This window comes from Trachemys scripta, chromosome 1 (assembly GCF_013100865.1).
Source record: "Trachemys scripta elegans isolate TJP31775 chromosome 1, CAS_Tse_1.0, whole genome shotgun sequence".
Classification (NCBI taxonomy): domain Eukaryota; kingdom Metazoa; phylum Chordata; order Testudines; family Emydidae; genus Trachemys; species Trachemys scripta.
Window position 1 is genome coordinate 89,118,048 of NC_048298.1, and position 26,714 is coordinate 89,144,761.

Sequence of the window (26,714 nt, forward strand, 5' to 3'; positions counted from 1 at the left end):
AGCACAGTCCACGCGCACGGCTCCCCCACCAGAAGGCCTCGTTTTCCCTTTGTAGAACTGCAATTCCCGGTATGCCTCGCGGCACAGCGAGCCCCCGCGCGGTGCACCACGGGACTCGTAGTCTTCCCAAACGCTCGGCGAACCTGGCTAGGGTCTCCAGGGGAACCACAGTTCCCAGCGTGCCCCGCGTGGAAGGGCAGGCGTCAGCGCCGCCGCGGCGGCCGGGCGAGCGAATCAGAGCCGGCAAAACAAAACTGCCGGGTTTGAAATCCTCCGCCTCCCCCTGCGCCATCGTCCTCGGCGTGACGGGCCAGAGCCAGGCGCGTCCGACCTGCACACGGCGGCACCGCGCGCAGGTGAGCGGGCCCGGGGCCGCGCGGCTTGTTTATTGTAGGGTCGGCCGGAAGTTGACGGGGTCGGGGGGATGGGCGGGTCCTGGCGCTTCTCCAGCCCGATCTCCGCGGGCCCCCGCCCTGCCGGGTTTCCCAGGTAAACAGTTGTTGTGGGGGGGGGGGGGTGCCCCGTCCCCCGCAACGCTTTGCTGCCCCGGGGCGGGGCGGGGTGCCCCGTGCGGCTGGTCCTGCGTCCCGTCCCCCGGGCCATGCGCTCCGGGAGACGCGCCTCTGGCTCCGCATCCCTCCCTCCCGGTTGTTTCTCTCTCTTGCTGCGTTGCACAACTGAAGCCGCCCTGCTATTGTGCCTGCCGCCTCCCCTGGGCTCCGCCAGCGGGCCGGGCGGGTGAGTAATTGTGCGCTGCGTAAGCAGGGTTGTTGCATCACAGAGCAAGGAGGCGCTAGTCCCGCCTCTCCCTCTTACATCCTCACCTGGTGTGCTGTGCTCGGGCCGCCTCGCCAGAGAGCTATTAATCACAGCGCGATGGAGAGCAGCGGCAGGCATGATCAGGGGGTTGGAGCGTCTGACATAGACAGAAGGACAAACAGCTAGCTGTGTTGTTGTAGCCCTGTCGGTCCCAGGATATTAGAGAGACAAGGTAATATCTACTACCAGATCAACTTCTGTTAATGCTGCTATGCGTGCACTACAAAATACTTCAGTATCACTTGCGTCACTCTGGGGTGTGAATAATCTGAGCGACGTTAATTATATCAATCTAAGTGCCAGTGAGGACTGCCGTATGTTGGTAGGAGAGCTTCTCCTGCTGACATAGCCACGGCCTCTCAGGGAGGCAGGACCCATCCGCTTAGAGCATCTTCACCAGAAGTGCTACAGAAGCAAAGCTACAGTGCAGCTGTACCACTGTAGTGTAGACATAGCCTGAGAGAGACAAGCTTCAGAGATCGCTTAGCTCAGCTTTGACTAATGGGTGGCCTAAGAATCCACAAAAACATGGTGTGTAATTGCCAAGTAGGGGGGAAGAATTATCTAGTATAATGTAAAACATTTCCAGCCAGGATCAGAAGAACGAACTAGCCAAAGGGAAATCTTGGACTGTCTGCAAAATTTACCAGGTGTGTCAGGCTGTGGAATACTATGTCAGGGAAAGAGGTGGACAACCCCTTTGCTTGTTACAATCTGATTCCAGTACTGTGCTGACAGGTGAGTACCAGCCAGGATGTAAGTGAAAAGGAAAAACAGTTGTGTTTAACTCTGGCTCAGCTTGCAGAGGAGGGGAAACTCGCAGGGCTGGATCATGGCTTGTGTTTAAAGGCCATGATTTTGGGGAGAAAGGAATGCTGTTTTGCAGTTCTAACAGTATTGCAAACAGAGTAATGTCTTATGGGATGTTGTCAGGTAGTTCAGGTGCCCAATTCAGTCATGTTGATTAACAGTAATGACTAGATTAAAATCTAAAACTTTCCCTGCAACACACTTTCAGATTCTGAAACTGACCAATGTAGTCTCACTGTCATGATTGTTACTGTTTGGGGGGGTTTTTTAATAGCTGAATCAACTAGATTTCTAAAAAATCAGTGTTGATAACCTGAGATGCTATTTGTAATACAGATTAAACCTGTTTCTTCAAGTCGAAGTTTTTTTGTTTATCTTGACAGTGTACTCCCTTTAAATCAACAGTTCTTGGAGGTTGGTGAAGTGGAGAAAATGGCATCCGAGGACATTACTAAGCTAGCGGAGTCACTTGCCAAAGCCCAAGTGGGTGGAGGGCAGCTGAGCTTCAAAGGAAAGAGCCTAAAACTCAACACCGCCGAAGATGGTAAGAGAAAACGCTTGTGTTGGGGCAGTGTTCCCCCTGGGTACATGTTAGTGCCATCCCAGAGCTGTGTGTCATGAACCTCCTCCTAACTAAAGGTGTCTGGACACAGCTGACTCCAATATGTGAGAGTCTATGTAATGTGGCAGGGGGATACAAGGGTCAGCCATCTGAGAAATGGGGACTTCTGATAGAGAAGTAACCCCTCCCCACCTTTCCCCTACCACACTATCCCAGCATCACTGCTAAAACTGGAGAAACTGGTTTTGACTCTCTCTGACTTATAAATGTCGATTTTGTTCTGGGAGTGTCTCTTGTACTTCTAATACACACACTGACGCTTTAAATTGCTAGAGGCAAGAGACTTTCCTCCTACACTAAACGCTTCAGGAAGCCTAGTAAAACTCGGAATGATTGAAATGCCAAGGGATGCTAACAAGGCTTTACAAGCTTCGTGCAGAGGGATTGGTTAGTCTCTCCTGCCTGCCTCCTCAATCCCCCTTGCCCTAGGATAGAGTGCCTCAGTCCTAGACAGGCTTGTTGTTGTTTGCCTGGGGTGCTCTTCCCCCTGCACATCTCTTGTTAGGATAAAGCACTGGCTGGGCAGTGGTGTCCTTGTATTGCAGTGGCGGGTGGGGGAATAAATCCCTGAATCACACTTGGAAGTAGGTTGTTCTCAAACCCGTGACTAACTTTTCCCACTAGTTTGCATGGCGATGCTCTCCGTCTTACCCCTCCTTGGTAGTGCAAAACCACGTTAGTTGTGGGTGAAAGACCTAGAGGCTGGGGAAAAATGAGTAGTGGTGGGAAGAGAGACTCTGCAACCTGCCCTTGTATGGAACCTAAGATGACTTGGGTTAGAAAGAAGGAGAGTAAGGCTCTGCTTGCTCTGTGCAGCCAAAGCGGTGTCTAAGGAAATTGAGGAATTTGATGGCTTGGAAGCCCTGCGCCTGGAAGGGAACACCGTGGGTGTGGAGGCAGCAAAGGTCATTGCCAAAGCCCTGGAGAAGAAAGCTGAACTCAAGGTGAGATCTTTTAATAGTACTGAAGGGGAGGGGAGGATATATTGATGAGATGTTGAAGGCCTGTCTGTTTTTGAGCACTGACCCAGAACAGGTCCCTGCAGGAGCAATACAAACTTCAAATTCCTTCCCTGTCCCACCAGCAGATAAGAATAGACCCAGGAAACTAGGCTTGTGTATGAATAAGTGGTGGCAAACCCATAGGACCTCATAACTTGGCTTAACAGCCCTGTGAGTAGCATTTGCTGAAATACTGCATTTCAGCCTTGGGCAGCGCTCCCTGGCTGAGACAAGAAAGCCATGAGAGAAGACTCACACTAGGGTAAGCCTCTGTAAACCAGTGCGGAGTGCTCCAGTAATGCAGTGTAGCCACTTAGGGCTGTGATCTCATCAGATCTTGCAGAGTCAGACCTCCTGCTTGGGTAGGAGACTTCAAGCAAAGCCCAGAGAGCTGCAGGAAATGGTGATGGAGGTTTACCACAATGTTTTCCACCCCCTGAATTATTTGTCCAGGACTCTAGCCTAGTATTGAAGTGGGTGGGTACTGTGCCACTGGAAATGCTATCTTCTGAATGAAACCTAAACCTGAAGCCTTGACTGCTTGTGGTCACTGAGGTTTCTATGGCCCTTCTCATAGGTTTAGCTTCCTATCCTGATGAAATTCTCGTTCTGCATCCTTCAGTTTTCATTGGGTGTGGTAATCTCCACTTATGTCCTCAGTTCTTGTGTGTGGTTGCTCTGCACTGTTAAACAGCTGATGAATTCTACCCCAGAAATTACTGCGTTTCCTTGGTGAGTGAAGTGAATTATAGTTGTGTAGCTCTTTGGCATAATTAGGTGACAGGCACAAGAGAAGTGTAAATTGTAATATATCATGTCCCCTGTCGAGTGCTGGGGGCAAGAGGACCTTTGTGTGTGCTTCTGATATTTGACAGTCATATCTTTCCATCCCTCTCTTTTTAGAGGTGTCACTGGAGTGACATGTTCACAGGGAGATTGAGGTCTGAGATCCCTTTTGCTCTGGTAAGTGGGAGAATTGGGGGTTAAAGTTTCAGATTTGTGATTACTCCTAACCCTAATCTCCTCTCGCTCCTTATGTTTACACTTAAAACTATCCATCCTTTCCATGGATCCATGTGCTGTCAGAGACCCAAATACAAACATAACCTCGCTGATAAAGCATGAGCATGTATGGCTTTCCCTCTTCCTCAGCCTCTGGGATGATGGGAAGAAGTGATAGCATAACACCTTCTGGCTGGATCAGTAAAACAGCTCTTCCCCGGAGGAGGATCAGCAGTATGGCCATCTGATGGGCAGGGTGGGAAACTAGGACTCCAGAATAAAAGGATACCTTCTTAAAGCAGCAACTTGGAATGATTCTGGGATGAATCAGGAGGTGGCTTCTGTAATCTTAAAATCAAAAAGAATAATTGCTCATTTAAATAGCATATATTTGGATCTGTGAAACTTGGTGCTTGGGCAGGTGACTGAAATGTGTATGGCTCCTGTGGCCTTCTTTTAAAAAGACCTGGATAACTTCATGGTATCTAATACTTAGAGCTGTGCACATTCAGCTAATAGTAATCAAATCCCATGCTTCAGGGCACAAGCTAACAGCCTTGGCAATCAGAAAAGATTCCTTCTCCCTCATGCAGCACTGCATAATACTGGGGGCGGGGGCTCCTCTGAACCACTGGGTAGTGGTCTAAATGGGCCTGTGGAGCTATGTTACTAAAAACCGAATCCCTTATCTCCTCACAGACTGCCCTGGGGGAGGCCCTTATCGCCGCAGGTTCCCAGCTGGTGGAGCTGGACCTGAGTGACAATGCCTTTGGGCCAGATGGCGTGCGTGGCTTTGAGGCACTGCTGAAGAGTCCTGCCTGCTTCACTTTGCAGGAACTCAAGTTGAACAACTGTGGCATGGGCATTGGAGGCGGCAAGGTAAGTGATACTTCTCAGTCCCAGCTCGCTTGCATTGGTCATCCTATAAAGATTGGATGCGGGGGGCCTTATGTTCCAACTTCCCCCTTTGTTGGCTTGATTACCATCATACTTCAGACTTATCTCATGAAGTGTCCAAGATGAGCAGAGTTGGCCTATCCCAGTACCTGGACAGGAGAGTCCCCCATCAAGAGTATTCTGATGTTCTTCTGTCTGAACCCAGTGCTTGAGCCTGGCTCTGATGGAGGCTGTCCTTTTGAAGTGTAAAACCAAGGGCTTGACAATTCATGGTCACTAAAGAGCCAGGGTTGTTTACCCAAGTTTGTGTTTAGACAGGGCAAAGGGACTATTGCGTTTCTGTGCTATAAAATTCCCTCTACAGTTTCAAGTATGACTACACTGTTAATATTATGTAATAGTGGTGGTGTAGAATGGTTCCTGTGTCCCACACCAGAAGCAGCTTCACTTCAGTGGTGTCCTAAATGCTTCCTATATATCCAATTCATAAAACATTTCTGGGATCCTCCAGGATGAGATGCTATAGTAATGTAAAGCTGTTAATGTTATCTCTAGATCTTAGCAGCTGCCCTGAAAGAGTGTCACAGGAAGTCAAGTGCTGTGGGCAAACCTCTGGCTTTGAAAGTATTCGTGGCTGGCAGGAACCGCCTGGAGAATGATGGTGCCACTGCACTGGCTGAGGCATTTGGGGTAAGCTCCAAAGTAGGACTTCCCCAGAGATGGGGTACAGGTGTGTCAAGTGTATGTGGGCGCTGGTTCTGGTAGTGAGGGGGGAGCAGTGTGTATTCAGACATGTATGCTAAAGAAATGTGCACTGAGGAGAAGGGTGTCCATAAGGTACTGGCCCTCAGTTCATCTTTACCCCAGCAATCTGTATGCTGCTAAAACAGTCAAGCATTGGAGAATGGTAACACCAAGAAAAGGAGAAGACTTGGTTAGAGGAGGCATAACTGAGAATAATGGGACAAGACTGAGCACAGAAAACAGGATTAGTTTCCATGATGAGTAACTACTCCACACTATAATCTGCTAACTGTTAGGTGAAGTGATGTATTGCTAGAGTAACTTAATAGTGTACAGAACAAGTGATGCAGTTGGAGATAATCTGGCACTGGGAGGGGGTGGGCCAGTTGACCAGTTAGATCTCTAATCTGTCTCTCTATATCTCTAATTGCTATGATAGCTGGCCCAGGCATAGCTTTTATCTCTCTCTCATAAATCTCCTGCAGGAGACACTACCAACTGGGGTCTCATTTCTTCCTTTAGCCCCTGTTCTGATCAAGCTGCTAGTGCTGCATTTGGGTGGGGGAATAGAAATTGGGCTGTCCCATGCCCACCTTTCTATCCAGCGAGAATGAATGAGACTGAAATTTGGTTTAGACTTGTGGTAGTTTTGGGGGACTAAGTGACAAGGAGTCTCAACATTTCCTCACCAGCAAACCGTACATTGCCTCCCTCTTTCCTCCTGTGACCTCCATATCCTAAATCCTTTGTGCCAGATCTCAGAACACTGTGCTTTTCAGCTAAAAAGACCCATAATGATTATATACAGGTCTGACATAAAAATTAGGATTTAAATTCAGTGCATGGAAATTTGAGATACACTCTTAAAGGGTGAAGATATCCTGGGAGAGATGGGCTGCCCTCCGAAAGTTCTTCTAGGCAGAGAATGTCTGTCTTCATCCTGTTTCTTTCAGCCATGAGTACTAAGTAGGGGTGGTATCCAGGAAGGGACAAGGTGTCGCAACACTGAGCATCATGGTGCCTAAATTTTAGATACCTAGAAAGTCACAGGAATAACACAGCATTCCACAAAACCAAGTGAGTGGCCTAGGCTCCCTACACAATGAATGGGGAGAGTGAGATGCCTAAGCATGTGATCCACAAAAATAAATGCACAATGAAACCGATGACGATATATCTGAGATCTGTTGATATTTTCATCCTCTGGACAGAGGGCTTAAACTCCCTCATAAATTTCCACCATAACTTCAACAACCACCACCCATCTATTAAACTCTCTCCCTCGAACACTCCCACACTAGCATCAACTTCCTGGACACCAATTAGCTTCAGCAATGCAACCCTGCAGACAACCATATACAAGAAACCCACATAGCAAAACACCTAGAAATCTGTTATCTACAGCCAGGTACTCAGATACCACAAAATGTTCTCTAAGGAGAAAGTCTGGGATATACAACTTGACACACTCAAAACTGCCTTCACCAAACAACAATGCTTCACCAGAGAATGAGATCGAAGCTTGGATTGGGCCACCACACTAGCCCGAGAGAACGTGCTTCAATACAGCAATAAAACCCCTTCTGACTGCACACCACTAGTTGTCACCCATCACCCTACACTGGAACTCATATGGGGTATCATCAAATAGTTACAACCTATGCTCAATGGGGATCCATCCTGAAAGAAATCTTTCTTGAATCCCCTCCTCTGGCCTCCAAATAAAGCCCCCAAACTTCTCCAAATTCATCAGAAGCAAGCTCCCCACAGACCAGGACTACACCAACTTAGAGCAGCACCAGACCCTGCTAGAACAACAGATGCAAAACCTACAGACATATATCCACTGCTACAATGATCATTCCTCCTCCTCTTCCCCCCCGCCCCCCCACCTTTCAAGATCCAGGGGTCCTACTCATGCCTATCCCAACATGTGGTGTACCTCATCCAGTGCACTAAATGCCCCAATAACAACTGTGTGGGTGAAACCCAGGCAATCACTATGCTCTTGAATGAACTCTCACAGGAAAGTAAGACAAAAACACCATATCACCTGTGGGTGAACACTTTTCACAAAACAATCACTCTATATCTGACCTATCAGTTCTCATCCTCAAAGGTGTACAACACTTTCAAAAGCTGAGCCTGGGAGCTTAAATTCATTACTCTGCTAGACACTAAAAATCAGGGACTGAACAGACATTGGATTTGTGGCTTATTACAACCACCTGCAACCCACTAATGCACTCTTCTTGTCCTCTGACTGCAGAGGTGTTAATGGGACACTCTACCTTGAATGGTTTCAGAGTGGCAGCCGTGTTAGTCTGTATCCGCAAAAAGAACAGGAGTACTTGTGGCACCTTAGAGACTAACAAATTTATTAGAGCATAAGCTTTCGTGGGCTACTGCCCACTTCTTCAGCTGCAGTAGCCCACGAAAGCTTATGCTCTAATAAATTTGTTAGTCTCTAAGGTGCCACAAGTACTCCTGTTCTTTCTACCTTGAATGGTCCCTTTAGAATATGTGCTAACTACTTATGCTAAACTATCTGTTCCACCTTGCATTTTGCTGTGTTGCTGGCTGGGAGTACCTTTCCCAGCCCTGAAGAAGAGCTCGGTGTGGCAGGAAAGCTTGTCTCTCTCACAGCAGAAGTTGGCCCAATAAAAGAACAGATTTAAAAACTTTATTAAAGTGAATGTTTAAAAGTAAATATACACAAGTAAAGTACTGTACATCTGGGATCAGGCTTGGGGTATGAGGGATTACAGGTATAGGTTGCAAGGGTGAAGAGATATATACATATCACATAACCGGCATAGACCCAGATTGGGGTGCAAGAGTTTTTTCAGTGGATAAGTGGGCTTGGGTACACCACCTATGGAATGTATAAGGAGTCCAAGTCAGTAGCGGTGTAGCGAATGAGTACATGGGTGGGGTGCATCCCTTGGTTCGTCGGGGAAGGAAGTGGGTTATTTCCCTGGTCGGCGGTCTCAGTTACTCAGTGTGGTATTGGCGGTGTCCTGTGATGTGTTCCGTATAAATGTCTCTGGACCACCTGATGGTGTCAGACACCATGAGCTGTCTCATGAGCCGGGCGTAGTGTCAACCGACTCCACATGCTCTCAGAACCGGCTCGTTGTGCGGGTCCTTCCACAAAAGCCAGCATGCTAGCTGAGCAGCTACCTAAGCTAGCGAACAGGAGATGCCAAGAAGAGGGGTGTGTGCTAAGCCTTACCCAGGTCTCAGAAATAGGCATCTAAGTCAATGGAACTCGCTGCCTGGAGACAAGCATCTAAAGCCTTTTCTTGCAGGAATGAGTTAAATGCCTGTCCTGCACAAAACAGGGTGGTGCTGCTGGGGCCCACCTCATAATTGTTAGTTCGGTGGGTAGAGCACTGACCTGCCAGAGAGGGAGAAAAGGGGGAGACCCCTGTTCAAATCATCTGAGTGTTCTAACCACTGAGCTAGGGGGTATTCTGGTGTGGGGCTCCCTCAGTCTCTCCTGTCGAAGCTGTTGCACTCTGGATAAATAATGGGAGAGTGATAGGAGCAGGGTCTGGACTCCGGGCCGCCCATGTGAGTGTCCTGACCACTGGACTACAGAGTCATTCCCATTCTTGCTCATTCTCTCTGTGGAGAAATACTTAAAACAGTCACTGGGTCAGATAGAGCAAATACATGAGTGAGAATGACTGACTGTAGTCCAGTGGTTTAGACACCCACTTGGGAAGTGGGAGACCCTGGGTCCAGTCCCCCTGCTGCCATCACTCTCCCATTATTCATCGAGAGTGCAACTGCTTCAACGGGAGAGACTGAGGAAGCCCCATATCAGAATATCGCTTAGCTTACTGGGTAGAGCTCTCTTCTGAGATGATTTGAACAGGGGTCTCCCACATCCCAGGCAAGTGCTCTAACTGTTGAGCTAAAAGTTTTATACTCCTCCAGACTTGGAATGGGAGCTGATCTGGTAGGCCCTTCACCTGACTTCAGGGGCCAAATGCCTGTCTTCCCCTGGTTCATGAATCGCTCTGGGGCTTAGGCAGCCTGAGTTGTGTCTGCCTAGAGGGAGACAGCATCGCGTGTGCCCAGAGGCAGGAACATAGGTGCTGAGGGACTCTGAAAAACATATTCACTGAGTCAGTTTAGGCACCTATATGGTTCAGCAGGAGTTTTGTGGACCACAGTGGTGCCAAAACTGGGACTTAAGTGCTGAAATATCTTCTTGGATCCCACCATAGCTGCTCACCACATAACTCCCAATCCAAGGCAACAGGAGTTGTAGGCACTTGTTATTTCTCTGGCTCATGTCTTTCAAATGTACATTTTCCATCACCTAGTAACTTTTTAATTGTCTTGCATGCTGTCAAATGTGCCAGCAATAGTGTTGCAGAATCTACTTATTGGTGACCCCATCAATATGTGTATTGTTGCATATAAACAGGTAGATATGATCCTGCCTGTGTAACAACTAAAAATAAACGAGACTCTTTTTATCTCTGGATACTATATAAGTATCTTCCTAGGCCTGTCTTACATATTTATATAATGCCATTAGGTGTGTGGACAAAAGAGAATTCTGCACATATAACAGCGCTAAACCTGCATGCAATCCCTAAAACAATGACAGGTTTGGGGTTTTTTTTTCCATATAGCAAGGCACTTAGACTTGTGTGGGCTAGTGTCTTATTTTCATGTTATATATTGTATGTGCCCTACTGCACTAATTCCCATTTTGGAGGGTTTCCTTTGGGACCAGAAGGGCCAGAAGCAGAACTAAAAAGAAGCAAAAGATTTTGATTCTGCCAAGTGGTCATGTGCCTTGACCTGGAAAGCAGCTTCTTCAGACACTTCTGGCTTATAGCCCCAAGGCTCAGAATCTCTGGCCAAAGAACAGATGGAAAATGACATCCTAAGCCCTGACACCAAATAAAAACATCGGTCCTACCTTGATTTGTCACTGGAGGCATAGCTGCTGGGGTAGGAGGGGTGTATTTGTAGCAGTTAACAGGATTGCAGGAGTTCTGGCGAGTGGTGTAGTGGACTCACTGTGGGTGACAGAGAAGCAATTTGTAAGGTAATCCCATGGGATGGTGGTTGTCTCTGCCTGTGTTGAAGTGTTGTTTCTAATGGCTAATCCTGTCTGAATCTAGCTCATCGGGACACTGGAAGAGGTCCATATGCCACAGAATGGAATCAACCATCCTGGCATTACAGCTCTGGCCCAGGCCTTTGCTGCCAACCCTTTGCTGAGGGTTATCAATCTGAACGACAACACCTTCACAGAGAAGGGGGCTGTGGCCATGGCAGAGGTGAGTTACTAGCAGTTGCATTGGGTGTCTCTCTCTGCTCCCTCCCCATCCCCCCACTCCCAGTTAACAATGGAAGGGTCTCTTCAGTGCTTTGGGGCCGAATATCCTTGTGAAGCAGGGAGGGAGAAGAGGCTCTTTCTTCTTTGAGTATGAGTGAGTTGATCATTCCCTCTACCCCTCACCTGAATTTCTGCCTTCATGGGCGTGCACTCTCACTCTCTGCAGACGCTGAAGACTCTCCGACAGGTAGAAGTGATTAACTTTGGGGACTGCCTGGTGCGCTCAAAGGGTGCCATCGCCATTGCTGAAGCAGTCAAAGAGGGGCTCCCTAAACTAAAGGTACCACATTCTGCTGCTCCATCTTCAAATCTCTTCCCAAAACACCCTGTATGTTTCCCCTCCCTTGTTCTATGTCCACTCCCCCAGGCCACCCTGTAATCCTAAAACACGGTACTTCCAAGTGCAGGCCCGTCTAGTTCTACAGCTCTGCCTACTGCTGATCTCAGAGATGTGATCTGTGGAAACTACACCTCACAGCATGCAGTGCTCCAGCATGAGCTAAGTGGTGGTCTGTTCAGACCCAGGTTGAACAATGTATTTAAAGCCACCTGTCTCATCTACTCTGCAAGTTGCTAACAAGGTTCTTGGGTGGGTTTGGAAGCAGCTGTTCTAAACTATGGGACAGCATAAATCAGGAGGGGTACAGGATGAGTGACCACTACAGTATGTTCATAAAATGCAGTATCTGTATCTCCGTGTTACATCTTGGATGAGACCCCAGTTCACTAATATTTGTGTTATCCTGGCACCTATGGACCCCATATTGACTGCAGTTCCTGTCCAGTACCATACCCTACTATTTCATTGTCCCTACAGTACTAGCATTTCTGTCAGCCTTTTCCAGGGTGTATCTTACTCAGTCACCTATGAGGTGTTTGGTGTTCCTCTAACTCCAGCCATTGCATTATTATTTACTTGTATTACCAGTGCGCTTTTGGGTTCTGGGTCATGCCTAGGGCTCCTTTGGCTCAGCACTGTACAAACACAGAACAAAAAGATTGGTCCTTGTCCCAAGGAGCTTACAATCTAAATAGAAAATAAGAGACAACAAATGGATACAGACCAACAGGCAAGTGAAAGAAAACAGTGAGACCATATTAGCTACGCAAGGTTATCTAGTGCAGAGAGTTGAGTTAATAACAACTTGCCTTGTGAGTTTGAAAAACAGTGTCCACCCTGTAGTAGTACCCATAGCTCAGGCCTGTACTGTGCCCAGTGGAAGTCACATTTTAAAAACAATGGGGTTCGTTCATGAATACACCTGTTAAAGTAAAACACAGCCATCCTTTCTCCCGGATCAAAGGATCCCAGGATTAATAATAGGCGAAGGGAGGAGGACATCAAACCAAAATAATCCATTCCAGAACAAATTCCCTTCAGCTGTTTAATATTACATCCCTTCTCGGGGATCATCTCATTCAATATGTCTCAAGGGATGTGGCTGCCCGTTGAATAATTTGTTCTTATTAGCCTGTTGGCCTATCCATATTGTTTAGTCTTTGCTCACTGCCTGAGTCCCTTCCAAGTCTTTTTATAACTTAAAAAAATATTACCTCTGTGCTGAGACCAGCTCCAAAGGAGAGAATTCCTTAAACAATTCTGAGCATGCCAAGCTGGTATTTCTAATGGAGAATTGGCATAAAGCGTCCCTATAAAGCAACTTCTCCTCTGCTTCTCAGGAACTGAACTTGTCCTTCTGTGAAATCAAACGAGATGCTGCCCTGACTATTGCAGAAGCTACTGAAGATAAGTCTGAGTTGGAGAAACTGGATCTCAATGGTACGTGAGCATGAAGTTAGATCAAAGCTTATCCAGTCCATGACAAACTCTAGAAACCATTGGGAAGAAGCCTGTGGGATTGAAATATCTGTATTGCTGCCAGAAGTGTCTCTGTATAAAATATTGGTGCTGCTTAGAGCAGCTGAACCGACTAAGTGAATAAGCTCTTCCCTCTTCCCCTAGGCTTTAGTGGTTATACTTAAACCTCTTGAGCCACAGTTTCAAATCCTGACTGCTTATCCCTGACACTTCCTGAAGTGAATAAATCTGGGTTCCATATGTCTGTGTGTCTCTAGGGTGAGAATTTTGAAAACAAGATCCTGTCTGCTCTGTATTGGTATTAAAGATCCATTGATGTTATTAGTTTTGCATCGAGGTCTGCTTCTATGTGCTTGGTCACAGTTTCCCGCTCCTTGTGTTGATTGTTGCCTTCCCTCCCAGAGGTGGCTGCATTTCTATGGTACTATACATATATAATTTGAGAAGTGCTTATTAAAGGAGCTGTATAAATGTACAGAGAGGGCAGTCTCCAAGACTCAAATCTCTTCTGGTTAATTACATTTTTCCTTCTTTGAACTTCCCTTGCAATTGGATTCTGTAATGTTCTTCTTGTCTCAAACCCTTGTGTGGTGTCTGAGTTGGTAAACAGCTGATAGATTTCAATGACAAGTCTGCTGTCCGAGCAGTTTATAAAGTTCTTTGGGTGAAAGGTGTTTATAGAAATGCAAATCAAGCCGCTGTCCTCCCAGCCAGACGCAGGTTGGATTTATGGACTTCACTGAGCGCTCTAGTTAAACTTTTTTTTTCTCGTGACAAATTCAGCACCCGATCTGTGAGTGAGTGTGTCCTCACCCCCAAGCTGACTTCTCTCTTGCATCCTAGGTAATGCTCTGGGGGAAGAAGGCTGTGAACAGCTCCAGGAGATTCTTGAAGGTTTCAACATGGCAGATGTACTGGGGTCCCTGAGGTAGGCCATGAGAAATGGCTGTGGCACGGGTCTGCTCACCATTCATGTCAGAGCTCTGGCTGTCTGCCTTTTACATCTGTTTCATGCGAGTTCCTGTTTTTATGGGGTCTGGCACTACTGAGAGGTGTTGGATTAACAGGACTGGAGATGGAAAATTTCTATCCCCAGTATGTATGCAAATCCCACCCCCCCAGTGTACATCACACCTTCATCTGGAGGGAGTTCCATAAGGGTGAGATGAGAGCACGGTCTTCGTGGCCTGCTCAGCTCTTGACTCTTCTGCCCACACTTGATGCAGCCTGCTCTGGTGTTTTGTGGACACCTGTCCACTAGGAACTAGGTTGAGACTCTCACCTCCGTTTTACCCGCTGCCAAAGGGCTGTCCGATGGGAACCAATCTGCCCCTGCTGGTCTGAGGCCAGATTAGAACAGGTGACCTAAACATGCCAGGCCCCATAATCCATTGCAGTCCCCAAAGACTCACACTCACTGCCCTAGAAGTGATTTGCTGCCAGTCACCTTAGCGTTTTAAGGCTTGGAAGGGTCTTACTGCATTTTGTAATGACCTGGAGAACTATTCTTAGGGGCCAGTGCATGACCAGGAAGTCCATATTGTGGGGCTGCTTTTCATGTGAACTCTTCTCTTAATCCTTTTTAGTGATGACGAAGGGGAGGACGAAGAGGATGAGGATGACGAAGGGGAGGACGAAGAGGATGAGGATGACGAAGGAGAGGATGATGAGGAGGAACAACAACTGCTGCAGGAGAGGGGGCAGGGAGAACAGGAATCATTGCCTTCTAAGAAGATTCTTGACTCACATGTAAATGTGCTTTGAGGGATAGCCAATAATCCTTTATTGGGAGTAGGGGAAGGAGGTTTGAAATGGGGGGAGGCTGTTATGAACTTGTAGAGAACAAGTGGGGGTTCACATACCTCTTCTTTGATCGGAGGGATGTGTCAGAGCAGGGGTGGAGTAAGAGAGGAGAGGGGAGAACAATACCTCAGGAATGTTTGGTGGTGATCTGAAGAAAATTAGCAGGAAAATCTTATTTCTTCTGTCACGTTCTGTAGCCACGACAGCACTGCCTGGAGCCAGATAGTCATAGGGTTTGCAGTATAAGCTTTCTCCTCACAGCTTAGCTAGTGCCATTCCTATCCTGGGCTCACTTTTCCCACCCCTTCACAAGCTCTGACAGTGCAGATAAGTACTGACCTGCAGCACCATCACCCTTTCCTACACATTCATGCACCCACAGCTCTGCCGGTGCTCTGCAGAATGAGCTGGGATCTGACTTGCTGTTTTGCAGGACTCTACTCCCGTGTCTCCTTCTCCTCCTGTGGATGTTGCCACGTTCCTCGCCTTCCCATCTCCAGAGAAACTGCTGCGACTAGGGCCCAAGTGCTCTGTTCTGATAGCTCAGCAGGTAGGTGGGTCAGTGGCTTTCTGATGGTGTGGTTGGTAGGACATGTATTGGGATAAATTGTTTAACCGCCAGAGGTGATCTCTTCCGGGAGTCTTGTGACCTGGATTAGGGTCCTCCCATTGTCCAAATGAACAGAATGGAGGCTGACACTCAACTTGAAGCTGCATGTCTATGAAGCAGATATGGTGCCAGCCCAGCAGCTGCATTTCATGGCATGGCTTATGCCTCCACGAGCATCCTGATACAGCCATGACAGTTCCTGTCATGTCCAGCCAGTTGGAGGCAATTGTTGCACTACTCATTGTTCCTTCTGTAGCAATCGTGTGTCTTCTGCCCTCACTCTGCCATGCACTTAATGGCTCCTGCTTTTTGTCTCTTACAGACAGACACATCTGATATGGAGAAGGTGGTTACAGCTCTCCTGAAGATCTCTTCTGTGTTCAAAGATGAAACCACAGTGAAAACAGCAGTGTATGAAACAACAGGTGATGCAGTCAGTTTCTCCATGCAAAGGTGTGGGCTGAAGGAGCCTAACTTGCACCTGTGGCTTCTAAAGAGATCCTAGGGATGGCCTCCCTGGACCATGCCATTTTTTTGGTAGTTCAATCTCCCATGGCAGCCAGAGGAAGACGGTTCTGTCTCCGTACTGTGCCAGATTGTGCAGTGCTGTTTTGGGGGGAGTGAGGGTGTGAAACCTCAATAGATCTGTTTATGCCCCCCAAAGCATGACGATCAATATCCCTTATAGCTTAATTAGTATGGCTGTGAGTGTTACTCTTCCTGGCATTTTTTGGTGGGGGAGATGGGATTTATTAGGTGTTTTGGTTTTGTTTTGGCCTCAATATCCTGTCAGTGAGTTCCATAGATTAATGATACTGTAAATAGAAAGTGCCCCCTCTATTCCTGTATCTGGGGACAGTATAAATAGAGAGCACCCATTTGGAGTTCTTTGTACTAGTAACTGTCTTAGATCTTTTGTCTCTTTCCAGAAGGACTGGGGCTGGAAAGGTGTGGGGCGGGGCACAGAGGCAGTGCGGGGGGACCATGCACCCTTTGTATGTTGTGGAGCACAGCACTGATGCACAGAATAGTAGAGGAGAGATTTGGGTGGGGTGTGGCCTGTGTGAATCCACTGAGCAAAACCCTCCTGTGGAAGTGTGGATGCTTCCATAGCCCTGAGGCTGCTGTTGTGGCTGCAAAAGGTATGTGAAGGTGCTCAGTGTACTGCCGCAGGGTTGAGGAGGAGGAAATCTCCATCCATTCTTCCCGAAATCCCCAGTAGCCGTATTCACCTACATGCAGTCTGCTTATTGGAGCTGTGTGCGGGGTTCAGGATTTGGCCCCTCCCATCTGGCATCCCTTTAAAGTCTCTTATACTGATTTACACAACTAGCTATTGCCATTAACAGACTCCTAGTGGGTAGGCAGGACAGAAACCACTAAAGGGCTGTTCTGTGCACACCAATAATGTCCCTTGTCACTGAGGCAACAATCCGTGGTTGATTGTATCAAAGGCTGTTGCAAGGTTCAGCATGACCAAAATGGCCAGCTGAGCTTCCTCTGAGGTCAGCAGGAGATCACGCATGGCTCTGCTAATCTCTGCCTCTGCTCCTGTGGGTGACTGACACCCACGATGTGACTAGGGTCCACATGCACCTGGAACTGAATACTATTCGCCTTCCCTAGCAAGTTCAGGTCATATCTGGCAATTGCTGCAGTGTCAAGAGATGGTGGTTTCAGGGTGAGGCGTCTGTGTGTTGGAGGGCTGACCCTTTCTGAGGGAAACATTGATAATGTCTGACAGGGTACCGCAGCCACTCCGCTTTCCTTAAGTTAACAAGTGGGGCGAGGGCCAGAGCCACAAGTGGCTGATCTTAAGGAACTCTGAAAACCACAGACCTCCTCGCTGGAAACCAAACCAAATGCACACCCAGTGGATGACAGTCCCATGGGAGCCTGTTGCTCTTGTCATTTTAAAGGCCGGTGAGACCAGCTCACAGCCAAATTGTCAAACCCATCACAGCGAGAGTGAGGCTGTGTGCTACCCAAACGCATCCAGGTCGACCATTCCTTGCATTGTCTCTGGCTGAGGTCAATTAACACTTCTTGGCCTCAGCCATAGTTCTTCTCTAGGCCTTTATGCAGCCCCCATACTAAAGACTGGACTCCATGTGACTTCTTGGCTTTCTCTCTGCCTCATCTCTTTCAACTCCCAGCACTCACTGGTGGCCTGCAGTAACCTCTGGCACCAGAGACAAACAGGGTATATAAAGGGGTGTGGCCTCCCACGGCCCATCTAACAGCTGATTTATAGTCAAGGCCTCATGTACTCAATGGCAAACTCGACCTAAATTCTGCACTGAGCCCCCTGTCTGTGTGGCGTTCCAGTGCAGTAGACTGGAGATTGAGGCAGCTTCAGATAAGCTGAATGTAATTGAATCCAATAGTGAAATGAACATTAGTCACCAGAGTATCTCATGGTGCTCTTCAGCTTTACACCTTTATTTCTCTCTCTAGATGCCTTGATGAGAAAAGCCTTCACTTCTGCAACGTTTAATTCTGATGCATTCATCACCAGCCTGCTGATCCACATGGGCCTGCTCAAGGTGAGAGGGCAGGAGGGAGTTAAAAGTGGGCTGTGATGGGTGAGCTGGGCTGAGTTCTGATTACATTTCTGGTTAAAAGCTAAGGCTTGCTGGATTGTGGGTAATCATGTTCCTGTCTCCATGGCAACAGTAAGACTCCTATGTATGCCCAATGCCTAGGGACAATAGAAAACTGCAGGGATAACAAATTCCAGAGTGGGATTATATTTGGGTGGAGGGCATGGATTAGCTGTTCCCAATTCTGTTCTACTTGGTCTAGCTTGTATATTCAAGATCAGATATCTCTATAAGGCAGGAAGGGTCAGACAAACTGGGATGCTGGTGGACAAAGCTTTTATAGAGTTAGGAGTTACTGGTTGTCAGACTCCTGGGTGTAGCCTCATGAATATCTATTCTTCACCCTGGTATCCAAAAGGGCCACTTAGTCACATCTTCTCTTTTAAAAGGACCACAGCAAGAATAAATGAAAGACATCTGACTGAAACTTTGTTTCATTCTATCCAGTGTCCTTGCTAATGCCTGGAGCGTCCAGTTTGTGGCTGCACAGAATACAGTAAAACCTGTTAGCAGGATTATTCTTTTTGAGAATCAGTTGCAAATTAGCTAACCGCATTAGAACCTGCACGTAGGCGACAGCATGAGCTGAGCTGAAGGGGGATTGGAGTTGTCTCCATCGGCAAGCTCAGAATAGTGCTTCAGTGGTCTGGCTGTTCTGTCATCGTAGATCAGTCTGAAGCTTCTCGGAGCCTCAAGGACTAGAAACATCTGAAAATAAAGTCTGGAAAAATCAGCAGAAATACTTGGAATACTCTAAAGCCACAAAACTTGCATCATCTTTTCGATCATGTGGCTTTCTGGGGTTCTCAGTGATGACTCTGAACCTGGGGAAATGCACAGCTGTGACATGGGTTAGGGACTAAGACGCTTCCTTTGGATGTTCTACTCTGTTTTCTCTTCCTCGGTCCCCCACTCACATGAGACCTGGTCTAGTTCTCTAGTCCTCTGCTCCATGGACAGGGTTTTTTCTTTCCCACCCTGCCTCAGATTGCAATCACTGTGGAGATGCAGAGATGAATTGGAGGGTAGAACTTTCTTGGGGCTGGGCTTCAAAGTAGAGCATTGATTGGGGGAGCAGTATCAACAGTCAAGTCCTTTCTTGTCTGACCAGTTGTTGATTGTGATCCATGTGCATCTATGGCTCAGGTTTGGGGTGGAGAGGGAGGCTGTTTCCATACTTCTTTTTCACTCTAGACTTGAAGCAATAGCTAGGGTCGTACAAACAAAACACACTTTCAGCGTACCCTAATGCAAAGGGATCCATTCAGGAACAGGGAATGCAGGGCATCCTGGAAAGCTGTGATTCTGAACAGGATATAGGAGTTGTGGTGGACAAGCAACTCAACATGAACTCCCAGTGCAATGCTGTGGCAAAAAGGGCGAAAGTAGAGGTAGGGAGGTGACTTTACTTGTGTATTCAGCACTGGTGAGACCGTCAGTGGAATACGGCATACGCTTCTGGTGTCAGCATTTTAAAAAGGGTGTTAAAAATTGGAGAGGGTGCAGAAAAGAACCACAAATGATTCAAGGGCTGGAGAAAGTGTTTTATATTGAGTAACTTGAAGAGCTCAAAGTCTGAGAGGAGACTTGATTCATGTACAAGTACCTTGATAGGGAGAAAACACTGTGCACGGAGGGGCTCTTAAATTCAGTGACGAGAAGTATAACAGGAACCAGTGGCTGGAAGTCAGACAGACAGTGTGCCTTGTTTCTAGTTTGAATTGAACAGTGAGGGTGATTATCCATTAGGTCAAACTCCCAAGGGAAGTGGTGGATACTCCATCTCTTGGTGTCTTCCGATCAAGACCTTTGGCCTTTCTGGGAGACATGCTTTAGCCAAACACAAATTATTGGGCTCCATCCAGGGGCTACTGGGTGAAATTCTGTGGCCTGTGATAAATGGGTTATTGGACTAGGAGAGCTAATGGTTCCTTCTGGCTTAAACTTGGAATCCATTCTGGGAGCGACTGGAAACAACATGCTTGGGTGAGAGAGGGGCCTACAGGAGGGAATAACTGCCCCTTTGGATCTAGCAGGAACTGTAGGCTTCCTTCTCAGCTGGAGGGAGGGTCCTGACAGGGTGTCTATGCAGAGGAAGGTCTAGAAGAAACATGCATTTGCACTGTCTAAATTGCTTGCACCTCACAAGACTGTCAAGCCCTAATTGAAACAAACTGGAGTCTTCCTGATGCCTGTGGTGGAGACATTTCCCTTCAGGTTGATTGCTCATCTCCTAAATAACCCAATGTGTATAACACAGGGGCCAGTTCTCCCTCCTGCTGCCGAGGGAAAGGCTAATTCCAGCAAAGAATTAGATAGTTGTGTGAATAACCATAGCATCTGTCGTGATGTAAACTAAGATGATCTCCAGAACTAGTCCTTTCCATGACTTACTACGGAAGCTGAGCCTCAGCTGGAGTCAGGTTTCTCCCTTTTTGCGTGTATTGTGCTGTGGAGGGTTGCTTGCCGTTTAAAGGCATCAGGGGTCGGCCAGTCAGACAGCATACTGGATTAGATGGAGTGAGGACTGCGTTTGGTATGGCAGTTACTATGTGCCTGATTTTTCTGTCCTTCCTCATCCCCGTCTGGCAGAGTGAAGAGAAGATCAAGGCTGTCCCAAGCCTCTATGGCCCTCTGATGACCCTGAACCATATGGTCCAGCAGGATTATTTCCCCAAATCCCTGGCCCCAGTTCTCCTGGCCTTCGTGACAAAGTGAGTATTGCCCCTTGCCAAGCAATCCTGTTCTACAGGAAGTTAGACACCTCTGCATATGGTTGAGTTAAAAAGAAAAATACATACTCTTCCTTTCGAGCCTCCAGTGGGCGGGGGTTCTAGAATAAAAATGTGAACAGCTTAAAGGAAAGCTGTTCCTATCTTGCTTAGTCCAACATTCAAAGCTTACAAGGTAAGAAGAACTGATCGTGAGGAATGAACTGGGAAACTGACTTTCTAAAGGCGGTCTTAAAACTGACGTTTATGCAGAGGCAGGCAAGTTAATGAATAGTGATATCAAGTGACCATAGCAGTGTCTTAGCCCAAAGGAAGACTAGGATCTAATTTCCAGTCACAAGTTTAATGAGTTACAAGGACGCTGCTGAATCAGATTTAGCCCCAAATGTATAGCTTGGCCATTACAAAAGTAACATCCAAGATTAATATTAAAGTTTTCATGACTTCAAGTTCCAGTGGAAACTTCTTGAATTCCCATGCATTGCATTTACAAATGAACACTGCCCTGTAATGACAGGGCATGAGAGCTGGGAAATGAAAACAAAATTGACAAGTCTGTTAATTATCTTTGGAGAGAACGGCAGAAAGTAAAGATCATGAATAGTGAAAATGTTAAGCCTTGTTCCTTTTTTTAAATTCTCTTTTTAATACTAAAATATTTTTTATAACACAGATAAGGCAATGCTTCTTAGAGTGTCAGTTTTAACAGTTTCCTTCTAATACTTATGCAAATGTTGTTTTTAAAATTATTAAAAGGGAAAGTTTTAAATCTAGCCCTGGGGCAAAGTTACAGATTGATAGGGCATTGGTCTCCAGAGCTATTCTCTATCCCCCGCCCACCCCCAACAAGTTAACCATGGAAGCACAGTGGAAACTTAATGTTTGTATAGCACTTAAAAAAACCAAACCAGTGAGTCCCCACGCACTCCGTTGCTGTAGATAAGTGTTGGTATCCGTCTCTTCACTAATGGAGGGGGAAACTGAGTCCGAAAGGCTGTGACTTGCCAAATCAACACACAGTTAGGATCCATGTCAGGGAGTTTGGTGGGTTTCTTAATCTGATTATATCATGTTCAGACTGCACTGAACAGTGGACACCTTTTTAAATAAGTTCCATAACCAAGCTAAAACTTGGGGCAGGCGTAAAGCTAAAATTGGTCAGGTACAGTATTTATTCCATGTATTCCCAAAATACTCAGAGGCTGTCATGAAGGTGAGGATCCCATTGTGCTGGTCACCATACAAATACATAGAAAGACACTGGCTTAAAAGTTGTTCCTCTCCCCAGCCTTTTGTAAGTCGTGCACACTTCTATATAGCTGGCCTTACTTAATAGCTAAATAGAAGGGCTGATAGTTAACTGGCTGCCTTCTAGCTGTCACAGCAGAGATGTGAAGGTGGAAATAGCTGGCCTTGCAGGGCCAGTTCAGGGGCTCATTCCACATGCAAAGGACAGTATGCCTATAGCTGCAGAGGTGGCTGGATACGAAGCTGCCAAAGGATGATCAAACCTGGCTCCTGTAGCAGTATTGCAGATTGGGGGGGGGGGGGCTAGAATTCGAGTTCCTGATCCCTAACCTAAAGGGGAGAGACTATGCGAGCTATTCACATCTCTCCTGCAAACATGCTGTGCACTATTGTTGCAGTCCGCAAAGGAAGGATGGGGAAATGGGGCTGGTAGTAGTTCCTGCTGAAGTGGGGCAGGATGTAATAAACAAGCTGCCGTAGCAGTCCTGTCTGTTAGCTCTCTTTCCTTTTCCCAGAGCCTGACCTGTAGCCCCCCTCACCACCTTGCTGGCTCTGAAGCAGCCCCTCCCCAAGTAAAGAAGAGCAGGAATTGTGCTGTCCCCAAGCCCCCAGATCACTGGATCTGTCTGCACTATGTAAACGAAATGTTCAAGGGAGAGGCGTTCCCATCCCAGACCTTCAAGCCGTGTGCTACTGCCTGTGACAAAAACATGTCTAAGTAAAACTGACCTGGACGCTGGGCCACGCTGAGGACTACTTGTAACATTCACTTCTAGTGATCTGCTGTGGAGTCAGGTGCACCATTAACGAGCTCTTCCTCCAGCATAACCTCTGACCTGAGCGTGTCCAGTGGCTGCGTACACTGAGAAGTTCATTCACAGCACACTCTGCCCTGGATGTGTGTACACCCCTCTCTTAGGCTCTGGGCCAGCAATTAACCCTACGTATTGCTCTCTGAGCTGTGCCCATAGCGCATTAAACACGGTGCCAGCCATGATTTTGCTGCATTTAGATCAGTGGTTCTCCACCGATTTACCTTTGTGGGCCGCATATGCAGCTCTCTCCGTATTATGTGGCCACATCCACACCATATACATACTACCTGTATGGCCCTGAGGGTCTCACATGCGCCGCAGCTGTGTGCTGACAGGGCTGTAAGTGGGCCACAGGTTGAGAACTACTGATCTAGATATTTGGGTACCTCAGTGACAGGCATGGTGTAGATAGGTAGCGCTTCCAGAGTGAAAATGTGGCCTCATTGATGTCAGTGGCAAAACTCCTGACTGCGGCTGTAGCAGTATTTCATCACAACTTTGCTTAAGAATAGGGAAGCAGAGAAGTCTAGTTTTGCTGGGGGGGAGAGGCAGTGGCGGTGAGGGGGGGAGGAGGAGAAGCTAGAGGGAGGAATGTGTGTGTCTTACAGTGATATAGTGTCAAATCATAAAATAGCCCAGTGACTTTTGCAAAGGAAATGTCTTAACACATGGTGAGAGCAAAAGGAAAAAACAAGCTAGTACCGAAGCTGCAGAGTCAAGCAGTTAAGCCATGCCATTGTCCAAATGAGAACTTCCTTCCCAATGCTAATCTATGGGGGGCAGTAATATGGGGTGGGGGATGTGCGACAAGTCCAAGGCAACATTTGCTGCTTCAGGGCTTGCTCTCTCTGCCGTAACACCTCACTCCCCGGCTGTGGGTGTTAGAGGGAATCGCGAGCTATGCAGTGAAAACTTTGCAGGGTTCTCTAGTGATTTGCTATGTTCCTTCAGCTACTCCTGCAGTCAAACCTTGTGTGTCCAAAGGGCTTCACCAAAGCTCTTGGTAATCCAAGGTCACCTGTGTCCCTTGTTTGCCTGGAGCTCAGATGCTGAGGAGCTTGTCCTGTTCTTGTCCAAAACTAACGGGCTAATCCAGCTCACTACAGAGCTAACTTTTGCTCATTGGAGTGCTCAGGTAACAGCCTTGGTCAACCTCCCTTGGGAATGTAGTCAGACCCTTCAGCTCATTGGCCTGAGCTTCCATGATACAATAATCCAGCCACTCCAGCAGCTCTCCTGGCCTTGTTAGACTATCAGCTCCTTTGTAATGGGCTTGTGGAGCTACAAAGCTCTTGTGAGCTGCTTCAGGCAAGGCAGCTGTCGCTTACTGTGGCTCCAAGCTCCATTACCGCTCAGTAGGAGACGTTATAAATGCCCAGAGCCAGGGCCCTCTGGACTCTGGGGGCGAGGAATTGGCCACAGAACTCACTCAGTGTGACAGAATTTTTCCTTTTAAATTGTTTCTAGCCTTACGATTGTTGAGTAAGAGAACCTCAACAACAACAACAAAAAATGTAGTGAGTGTAAGTGATGCCCATCTGACTCTGCAAAGGGCCTGAATGCAGTGGCCCTGATCATCTCAGATGGGGGTGCTTAGGGCTGGTTCTCTGCCTGGAATTTCTGATTTCCCACCCCCCCACAGATGCTGCAGAATTCATTAGCTGTCTGCAGAAAGGCCCCCACCATTTTGTTTTGTGTCCCTGCTCTGCTGAGGTTTGCCTGCGGCTGCCTCTCTCAGCTCCTTTCCCCACAAGGGGAAACTGATTATGTACAATGCATGCTCCCTTCACTATTCTATAGAGCCGGGCTGCAGAGAGCCCGAGGTAGAATCCAGCTGAGGAGAAGGGGGAGCCTTAGAAGTGCAGGCTAGTGCAGCAGAGGTTCAGGGAACTCAGATACAGTTCACTTCACTAGTTCAAGCTCCCCTCTTTCTCTCATGCACAAAGCCTGGAAAGGAGATTCCAAGTTAAGCCCCACACATAACATCATAGCTGAAGCCTGCAGAGCTGGGCTGGCTGGAGAACCTGGTGAAAACTCCATCATCCAAAGTCATGTAATGAATTGTCCATCCGTGTGCATCTTCAGCAATGAACCACTTGGGGGCAGGAAGGATGGGAATGAAGGGTAGGGCATGGAGATGCAATCCATTAATAGTGTTGCAGAATTTGGTCCATTGGACTGCAGAGCATACGGGGTCCCGTCTCTCAGCAAATACCGTAAAGTGCACAGCTAACAGCTTAGCAACAAGGAAATACTGCTCAGTCCCATATTTCAATGTTTCCGGCTTCATTTGAAACCCACTTCTCCCTCAGACGGAGCACCGCACATATTGCTGTTCTGTCATTGGGGGGGGGAAGCTGGTCAGAATGTTTTTCATTGGTGGTATTGGATTCAAGTTCTTCAGGAAACATCACCTTGGGGTGGGCACAAAGCATGGAAAGTTTCAGCCTAAGCAGTGAATGTGTTCAAAGGATGAGCCTGTGAAAAGGGGAAACCTATTGCAGCTGTAACTGTAGCAACCTCTACCCTTACGCTCTGTACAGTAGTAAGAGAGGCCAGCTGGCTTGGTAAGTTTCAGGAAAGGATGAGAGAGCTGAGGAAGCACAGTATAGCTGTAGTTACACTAGAAGAACCATTGCAGGGCCAATCAATCCTCATGCTTCAGGGCACAAGTAGATCATTTGTTTAATACAGGTGACACAAAGCACTGCATTGGTGGGGGGTGAGGGGGTATTTTCCTCTGAACCAGCTAGCGTTGGCCACTGTCTGATGTGGGATTCAGGACTAGACGGAGCAATAGGCTGATTCAGTGCAGTGATTCCTATACCTCGTCTGACCCTGTCTCTGAGTAAGAGTGAAGTCCCTTGCAGGTAGATACTCCAGCTGGCTGGCTCTTGAGTTCCTGGCACCATACTGAGCCCCTTAACCCACGAAGAGCTGGCATTCAGTGAGTCAAAGCACAGTCAGGGGGTAGCTTTTAAATGAACTTTGTCTCTTCTCTCCTCTCTCCAGACCCAACCGTGCTTTGGATTCCTGTTCCTTTGCCCGCCACATGCTGCTGCAAACCCTCCACCAGCTGTAGTAGAAGCGCAGCTCTGCTCCTTCCCCCTCATAGGACTTTTATCAGCGAGAGCTCTTAGCCAGCTGGCAGGAGAGGATGTCAGCGCCCATGGAAACATGCTGTCTGTCTCACAGGGATGTCCATCTTTCCTTCTGCTTTAACAAACTCGGAGGAATCCTGCTGATATTTTTTACTTTGTTTTTCCATTTTTTTTAATTGAAGGCCCCACTTCCAAAGTGCATCCCTGGGCTCCAGCGCCGGCAGTTGTGCCAGAACTAGTCCTCCTGGGGCTGTCCATGAATTGGAAAGAGGGCCCCATTAATCTCAACACTGCTGGAAGGGGTTGTGCCCAAGCTGCTGTCTTGCAGAGGGTGCTGGACATGGGCTTTCTCTGAAGCAGTAGCAGCAGCTGAATCAAGCAGGGCTTTTGCACGGTGCTGTGGCTTCCATCTCACGCTGCCCTGAGCCACGCACCTGGAAATGGCAGCAGTGGTGTTGCTTCTCCAGGGTTATGGGATTGCTCAGCTGCCTCCTGCTGCTCCAGACTTGGGAGAGGGAGATGCTTCCCCCCTGCTCTTGTATTCCCAATCTAACTGGGAGAGGCCGATCGGTATTTTAATCTGCTCCTCCCCTGCTATGCTAGAGTGGAGCTCCCGCGGGTAGGGCTGGCCCCGGTGGTCTTTGCCTGTTCATTGTGATACTGCCATAGCCTGCATTCCCCCACCCCCATTTCCCCATTAAAATAGGCTTGGTTTAGAAA

The 26,714-nt window shown here is 47.7% G+C and overlaps 1 protein-coding gene across 10 annotated transcripts; it reads left to right on the forward strand.

Moving 5' to 3' along the window:
- The first annotated feature begins 205 nt into the window (after positions 1 to 205).
- On the forward strand, positions 206 to 26,714 carry RANGAP1 (Ran GTPase activating protein 1). 10 transcript variants are annotated; one of them, XM_034775577.1, is made up of 17 exons: positions 255 to 356; positions 1,409 to 1,557; positions 2,013 to 2,173; positions 3,068 to 3,195; positions 4,156 to 4,215; positions 4,954 to 5,133; positions 5,707 to 5,841; positions 11,046 to 11,204; positions 11,430 to 11,543; positions 12,944 to 13,043; positions 13,926 to 14,010; positions 14,669 to 14,831; positions 15,319 to 15,435; positions 15,818 to 15,920; positions 17,953 to 18,041; positions 20,691 to 20,812; positions 25,906 to 26,714. In XM_034775577.1, exons 3-17 carry the CDS (start codon positions 2,062 to 2,064, stop codon positions 25,973 to 25,975), a joined length of 1,737 nt encoding a protein of 578 aa, XP_034631468.1. In that variant the 5' UTR covers positions 255 to 356; positions 1,409 to 1,557; positions 2,013 to 2,061; the 3' UTR covers positions 25,976 to 26,714. The 10 variants fall into 10 exon arrangements, with proteins under 10 accessions (XP_034631451.1, XP_034631459.1, XP_034631468.1 ...); XM_034775594.1 differs by having other exon boundaries at positions 2,035 to 2,173; XM_034775560.1 differs by lacking the exon at positions 1,409 to 1,557 and having other exon boundaries at positions 206 to 356.